Genomic DNA, 8,803 nt, shown 5'->3' on the forward strand with positions numbered 1-8,803 from the left:
ATTGAACTTATATATGAATTTTTATTTTTTATTTTATAAAAACCTTAGTCTTACAGGACATGCATTCATTATATAACCAAAAGCAAAAGATTACTTTATTTTTATCGTCTATTTTATTTTTTATTAAATTAATAAAAAATATTCTTTTGGTTTACACATGATTATAGTTCTTGATTAAGCATAATTAGTAATAATAAAAGGGTTTTGTTAACGGGTGTTTGTAGGTCAATTTTTAACAAAATATTTTAAGAAAATTTTGATACTACCTTTATAGGAAATAGAAAATACGGTCAAAATATTAATTTTTTTTCTTTTCTCAAAATTTTTTTTCTAAAATGATTTATTAGCAAATGCTCTTAGAATATCCATTAATATTTTTCATAATAATAAAAATAGTATCAAATTTTCATAAAATTATTTAGAATCATACTAACGAGTGCCCTTAATTCATTTGAGGAAAGTTTTAACACAACTTTTATAGAAAATGAAAAAAGTTGTCAAAATATTAATTTTTTTTCCCATAAAAAAATTTTCAATTATTTTTTTAATTATTTATTAACAATTACTTTAAGAATACACATTAGCTCGAACTTATTCATTAATGGGAATGGGAAGGCCTTGACTTCAGTCTCTAGCTCTTTAATTGGTGTTGTGAATGAGAGGTGACATGCACGAGATATGTACCAACACATAGACCACACATGTAAGCCGTAGCAGCATTTATTAATTTGTAAAGAGACGAACATGTCCTTCAATTTGGAATCTTTATTAATCTTATCAATGGGGTCTATCGTCCCTTATGCTGTGGAGTATAAAGTGAAGCAGGAAAAATGGGACAAAAGATTTAAACTCTATAACAGAGGCTGCACAGCATAAACACCTCACATTTTCTCAATTATCTTATATTATATTATATTATAGTAAGTTACATATCGTTAGCATATTTTGTGTGGCCCGCTCTGAAAAAGTAATGCATTATAGCAGCCCTTTTGTCAAAGAAAACGACTCTTACGTATGTTACTTTATAAATATAAACATATATATATATATATATATTTATATATATATATATATATTCACTAAAGTGTGACTTCAAAAGAAAGAAAGAAAAAAAAAATCTAATTACATTTTAATGGTATTTCAATTTTATGCCGATTAATTTTTAAATTATACTCTAATTTAATGTTAAATATATTTTAAAATGTTGAGTACATTCTAAGTTAATTTCTTTGTGTAAATTCATGAATTTTAAATTTAGAAAATATAAAAAGATTCAATTATAATTTATTACATTTTTATGTAATTATTTATGAATGTGTGCAACATATAATTTCTTTTTTTAAATTGAATTTTTTCAAAAAAGAATTTAATAATATTAAACTTAAATAAAAAGATCTCAATTTATATATATATATATATATATATATGAAATTTTAGTTACTATTAATTGTAACTACATATATAAAAATATGATATTCTGAACTATTATATGATATTAAAACTAAAAACAAATCGGCCCATTCAATTTTCATTTACGATCATATCATAGAAATTAGCCGATACTTTTTTAATGTATAATGTCTGGGGTTCGAAACTGACTTTCCCTTTCCCCACTATTTATCTATAATTTAAAATTAAAAAAATAAAAATCATAGAGATTAGATTAGACTTTAGAGGACAGTTAATGGTGCTAAGCTTTTCTTCTTTTTCTTTTTGTTTTTTGATGAGGTGCTAGGCCTTAAATGGTATAAAGAAAAACATGCACTGAGACAAATATAATCTCTAGAGAATTAATAGAGCATTGATGATTTTCATTGTTGGTGGCTAGGTACCACTTACAAAAGCGATCGAGTTACATTGGATGAATCATGAAACTGTAAAAAAATTAATCTTCTACTTCTACAGCTGGCGTTGAAAGCTTTGCATTAATTAAGGAATCGGTGACAAGAAAGGGTAGAGTTGGAAAAACAGGAAAAGATTGCATGAAGAAACTCGGTAATAGAGGCCAAAAACAACAGGACGCTTGGCGTGGTGGTGCAACCATTTATTACCAAATGTTCTTCTTCCAAGTCCCAACCTCAAATCTGAAAAACATGTTCTAGTTCACCCGTGGAGTTTTTGTTTTCGTTGTAAATAAAAGCTTTCCCAGCTAGAGAGCTTAATAGAGAGAAACCATGGGGAGTGTTGGTGACAAAAAGTGGTGTGGTTGTGCATGTAATTTGTGGTCATCATCATCATCAGCGGCAGCAGCATCATCAGCATCAGTGAAGCTTTTGTTGTTCATGGTTTCACTGATTGTGGTATGTGGGTTTGTTTCTGTATTGGGTCCTCTAGAGTCCAATTGGGTTTTCTTGTCGTCTTCTTCTTCATCATCAACTGGGGCTGTCACTTCTATGAAGAATATTCATGTGAATAATAAGAAAGAAGCTATCTCAGATGACTCTGTGCTAAATCGCTCATCTACTCCTCCACAAACTATAGAAGCTATACAACTTGTAAGAACTCTTTCTTTCTTTCTTTTTTAAAAGAAAATTAATATACAAATGATATGATTTCAAAGAAAATATATGATATTTGTTTTATGTTAATTGCTCCTTTTGGTATGTTGTTACTCTTGTTTGGTTTCCAATTTTACAAGCAAATCTTTTTTCTTTTTCTTTTTTTGTTTTTTTTGTTTAAAGTCTTCTATGGTTATCACTAAGAAAATTGTTTTGAGGACCATATTGAGCAATCTTAAATCTCAAAAAATCTCAAAAATATTGAGCAATCTTAGAAGATGGATTATCATATATGAAATTCTAAAATTTGTATCCTCCACCTTCAATTTTATTTCTTTAATTTATATTGTAATATTGTTTTTGTTACATATGTCACGATTTTTGTTAGTGCAAACTTTGATTTTTCATTAAAAAATTCTATATGTGATCATTGAAGTTTCCCAGAGTAAAGTTTATTGTTTTACTAAGAATTTCGTAAAACCATATGAAGTCAAAACGTGTTGTCTTTGGCCTACATGTGTGATTGTTGTCTCGAATAATGTTCTCTATATTGTTTTATCAATTGAATTTTCCTCAAGAGAAAATGATTTGGGTTTTCTATTTAATAAAGAAGACAATTAGTCTGTTTCAAATTTGTATTTTAAAGAAAAGTAGCAGTTATGCTTAAGTTGATATAAGCATTTCTTCTCCAAAAAAAGAAAAAGAAAAAAAAAGTTGATAAGCATTTGGTGAATGGTGTAATTAAAAGGTAATAAAAGATTTTAAGCTAGCAAAGGAATTATAGTTTTTTTTTTCCTCAATGAATATGGAAGTTTTTTCTTTAAATGAATATGGAAGTTAAAGATTTTACTTTTATGACACTATTGAATTAGAGAAGCATAGAGAAACTAAAGGAACCATATGGTTCCTTTAGAAACGATATGAGAAGATGCATCTTCTCATATCGTTGCATTGATTTTTGTTTTTCATTTTTTAGAAAAACTAAGGTATTCCCCTTTTTATGTGGAGCTAAAAATCAAACTTGGTATTCCTGCATGATGTGACATACTCGTTTTACATTGCAAAACAGTAAATAGAAGAATGGTCCGGTTATGTGTGTCCATTTTTTTGAAAATTAAAAAAATTGTTAATATTTTTTCAATTTTCGAGAAAAATTATTCCAAAAATTAAAAATTATTATGTGCCTTAAGACACATGTTAACAAAATCCATAGAAGAAATAGAACATTTTCTGAAATGTCTACCAACTGTGCCTTTCATCTATGTTATTTGTACATTTTTCAATTCTTATAATTGGAACGATATATTATTTTGGAATTTTTTTCATTTAATTTTGATGTTAACTTTTTTATTATTTTATTTATTAAAGATAAAAATTCAAGCTTTCTTTTAAGTAAGAAGTCTATTGAAATTACCCAACCCAAATGAATTTGATTGAAGCAAATTTTTTTTAGTGATGTTAACCATTAATTAATTGGACAGAATGGGACTAAGGAAGGCATCTACAATTTTTCTGTGGCTAGACTCGGTATTTTTCCTCCCATGAATGAATCTTATGACCCAGTCAAATCTCCTGATCCACTCTTGAAAGCTAGACGAGATCACAGCAATTTAGATACACTTGAAGCCGGTCTTAGTAGAGCTCGAGCTGCAATAAGAGAAGCTAAACGTGCAAACCGAACTCAAGATCCTGGCTTCGTTCCACTAGGTCCTATGTATAGAAATGCCAATGTCTTTTATAGGTACCCCGATTGAGGTTTATTAAGCTTTCATTCATTCTTTTGGTGAAGTTGATTTGTGTTGTTAAAATTACTGAAAAGTCTGAATTTTGTGTGTCATTTGTCTTGGTAAATTTATGTACACACCCATAGGGACATGATCACATGAACTTGCAATCTCACCTACCACTCTACCGTTATAAGTGATGGAGGTGCCATTTGACGCAAAAGTCATTGGTCAATTCAATTCACTAGAAATGAACTTGGGCTTCAATTACTTGAGAAGTAACTGAATTTATTAAAGAACATGTTCTAGGTATAGACCTCATGAAGAGTGAAACATTATAAATAAGGCTTCAGCAGTTGGGCATATATACAATAACTTCCTGGGTAAAAAGTACCATCCAAACTTTGTATTATAATTAAATTAAAGTTTTCAACATGTTCAATTTCTTTCCATGTTACCAGTTTTTGGTGGTTATTTCCAATCATGTAATATGAAACAGAATATGCCCTACTACAACATACTCAGCATTTAGTGCTGCATAAGGGATCTTTTAAGTTAGAGCATATAAACTCTAGTTCTGTTTTCTAATGCAGTAACACTTCTCTGTAATCACTACAGGAGTTACTTGGAAATGGAAAAGCAATTCAAGATTTATGTCTATGAAGAAGGGGAGCACCCATTGTTTCATAATGGTCCTTGCAAGAGCATATATTCTACGGAAGGGAATTTAATCCATGGGATTGAGATAAATAACCAGTTCAGAACCAGGGATCCTGAGAAAGCACATGTGTTCTTCCTTCCCTTCAGTGTGGCAATGCTGGTCCGATTTGTCTATGTGCAAAACTCACATGATTTTGGTCCCATTAAACACACTGTTACAGATTATGTCAATATCATTTCAGGAAAATATCCCTATTGGAATCGAAGCCTAGGAGCTGATCATTTTATGCTTTCTTGCCATGATTGGGTAAGGACAGCTGCTTTACGTTCATAACTAACATTCTTACAAAATCCATCTTGCTTTCTGTCCAAGTATGAGGCTCATATACTAGGAGTTTAAAAGTTATTGCTGATAAAATACCATTTTCACCGAACTTTTTGCTCCAAAGATTAATTATTAGGAAATAGTGAATTTAATCATTTAACCATTGTTCTGATAATAATATTTGACCAACTATTGTTTGATTTCAGGGGCCAGAAGCTTCCCGTGCCACTCCTTACCTACACAAAAACTCCATTCGCGTTCTTTGCAATGCTAATACATCCGAGGGATTCAACCCCACTAAGGATGTGTCCTTTCCAGAGATCAATCTCCAAACCGGTTCAATAGATGGATTTATCGGCGGTCCATCCCCATCTCACCGTCCAATCTTGGCTTTCTTTGCTGGAGGGCTCCATGGCCCCATTAGACCTGTCCTCCTTGAGCATTGGGAAAACAAAGACAAAGATATACAGGTGCATAAGTACCTTCCAAAAGGGGTATCCTACCTTGACATGATGAAAAAGAGCAAGTATTGCATTTGTCCAAGTGGCTATGAAGTTGCCAGTCCAAGAATTGTTGAGGCCATTTATGCAGGGTGTGTTCCTGTGCTGATTTCAGATTTTTATGTTCTACCATTTAGTGATGTTTTGAATTGGAAGTCATTCTCTGTTGAGGTTCCTGTGAAGGATGTTCCCAACTTGAAGAAAATACTAATGAGCATTCCTACAAGGCAGTACATAAGGATGCAAAGGAGAGTGGTACAAGTAAGGAGACATTTTGAGGTTCATTCTCCACCTAAGCGTTTTGATGTCTTTCATATGGTCCTACATTCTGTGTGGCTTAGAAGACTGAATGTTAGGGTCCGAAATAATGTTCATGTTTTGTAATTGGTTCATGCATCATCAACTTGAACAGTTTCACGAAGGTTGTAAGTTGAACCATCTAGAATGGCAATAGGCCATGTAGAGAAGCAGAAATGTTAGATTTTGGAATTCTTTACATTTTGATTAACTAGTTCAGTGTAAGAAAAAAAATTAGTTGTACTTTTGTTGGATAAAATATAGTTGTGGTTGTATGCAGTCCTTTTTTGGACGCACATCTCAGAACTATGCATATTTTTAAGAAATAACAACATGGGGGTATTTGTTTTGTAGGCAATTGACACTAGAACATACTCTTACCCTCACAGGTAAATAATACAACTCATCTAAAATTTTCAATTTATTATCATTTTAGATTCTGTGTGAAATGATGGCCATTGTGGCTTGGGTAATGGATAGTCTTCATTCTTCTCTCAATTATGCTCCTTGTGAACCATGTTACAAATGATGGTATTCTGAATAACTATTTTTCAGTACTCTGTTAAGGTGATAAGCCATGTTGCAATTGATGGTATTCATCTATTTTTTTATTATAATAACTATTTTCAATAATCTGTTAAGTTTACAAATTCAAATTGTAGTTGGAATATCACTTCCAAATAGGACCATCACTTGTATCAATCTATTATACACCTATTGTAATAGGACATGTCAAGTTGTCAACCGATGCTACTTGATGCACCAATCTTTTTATTGTGCAACAATTGTAAAAGTACATGATTCCTGATTGATTACAACTCCCACAAACAGGAAATTGATAGTTAATTGACAGAACTCATCCCATCCTATTTTCAATTCATGATCATTTTGATGGTGGTGTTTAGTGGCTTTGGACAAATCTTCATTCTGGTCTTTTATAATGAGCGTCTATGAAATTAGAGAAAGTCAAGTCTTTTATTCCTCCCTCACCCCCCTTCTTTTTTTATTTTATTTTTATAAAATCCAAAATCATTGATGAAAATACTTGTAGGAAAGTTTTGCAGTTTTTAACCATTATTCTGACCCCAAAAAAAAATTTTTGATTAATTTAATTTCGTTTAATTCATTTTATTGATCCAAAAAGTTATATGTCAATTTTATGTGCATAATATTTCATGAAGGTCAGTATTTATCTCACCTTTTTAGGAGTATTTATCTCACTTAGGAGTAATATTAAATACTATCACATTATTTTAGTTGAGGTATTAATTATGAGTGACCTGATCAATCTATAATAATATCCTACAATCTCACATATAGTGATATAGGTTATTAAAAAAATTTGGTGAAAACACTATTTTGTCATTACATTTTGGTGTAACAATCAATTTGGTTTCTACATTTTGGCAGCGGTCAATTTGGTCTTTGTTATTTTAACTTACAACCAATTTGGTCCCTACCACTAACTCACTAACGGAAAATGCAGATGTGGCAAACAGTTTGCATTATTGGTGCACACATGGTTAAAATAATAATATAAAATTAAATAATTAAATATTAAAAAAATCCATGTAAGCATTTTAGTAAAAATAAATAAAATTCCACATCAAACAAAAAAAAATTCTGAAACACATCATCACCTAGTCAGCCACATGAGTTTTTTCATCCACTAACTCAAACAAATTTACCATTTAACCTTAAAGATCTGTTACTATGTACCCAATCATTCCAAAATCTTCATCACCAATAAGATCTAGCAGTTGTCAATCTGCGAACCTCCACCTTCACATTCATCACCGGAGTGTATGAAGGTGGGTCAACTTTGTTGCCGAAGGTGTTGGCTAGGCTATTTTAGTAGAAGTGAGAGTTTTTCCCTTTTCTTTCCTCAATGTTGTATATTTTTAAGTGTCTGCAATTTTACCGGAAGTTCATTCGATTACCAACAAAGTCTTCAATTATGTAATTGTTTTTTTCTTTAATTTGTTGTTACTTTGATTCTAGGATATATCAACCAGAAACTAGTGGAACTTGATATTTGATTTTGGGTTTTTTTTTTCTTCAATTTGTTGGTACCATTTGTATTTAATGTTATTTTACAAATTAAATAAGAAAAAGAAAAAAGTTCTATCAATCTCATCAAGCCCAACACCCCTTTGATGAACAAAACTTTAAATGAACCTCAAGATCTGATCAAGAATGCCTAAACCGGTCATGGCACAGTTGAAGATTTGGAATGGATAGTGAAGTTGAAGCGGCCATGGCACTCTCGGGTTGAATGTGAAGGTGGAAGTGTGTACATCGGCGGCGGCTAGATCTGACCATTGGTGAAGATTTAAAATTGTTTGGTTACATGGGTAATGTGAGATTCATCTAGATAAGTGGTGAAATGTATTAGTGGCTTATTAGACAATTCATATTACTGGCTAGGTGATGATGTGTTTATTTTCATTTGTTGTTATTTTATTATTGGTCTACTTGGCATTTTTAATATTATTTAAGTTTATTATTATCATTTAATTAGCCATGTCAGCTTCATGTGTGACAACTGTGTAATCCGTTATTCACGTAGGCATTTTCCGTTAATGAGTTGACAATAAGGACTAAATTTATTGTAAGTTGAAAATAACAATGATCAAATTAACCGTTACTAAAATGTAGGAACCAAATTTACTGTTACACCAAATTATGGGGACCAAAATAGTGATTTCGTCTAAAAATTTAAATTGTTGATGGAAGGCTCGTGTGTGAGGTTTTAGGGTTTTTTTTTTTTTTTTTTTTTTAAATGGTAAAGATTTTATA

The 8,803-nt window shown here is 31.0% G+C and overlaps 1 protein-coding gene across 1 annotated transcript; it reads left to right on the top strand.

Annotated features, from left to right (window-relative positions):
• Nucleotides 1-1,690: 1,690 nt before the first annotated feature.
• On the top strand, nt 1,691-6,362 carry LOC126692023 (probable glycosyltransferase At5g03795). The gene is made up of 4 exons (XM_050387425.1): nt 1,691-2,495; nt 3,980-4,239; nt 4,841-5,189; nt 5,414-6,362. The coding sequence occupies exons 1-4, from the start codon at nt 2,175-2,177 to the stop codon at nt 6,089-6,091; spliced, it is 1,608 nt and encodes a 535-aa protein (XP_050243382.1). The 5' UTR covers nt 1,691-2,174; the 3' UTR covers nt 6,092-6,362.
• Nucleotides 6,363-8,803: the final 2,441 nt, after the last annotated feature.

This window comes from Quercus robur, chromosome 7 (genome assembly GCF_932294415.1).
Source record: "Quercus robur chromosome 7, dhQueRobu3.1, whole genome shotgun sequence".
Classification (NCBI taxonomy): domain Eukaryota; kingdom Viridiplantae; phylum Streptophyta; class Magnoliopsida; order Fagales; family Fagaceae; genus Quercus; species Quercus robur.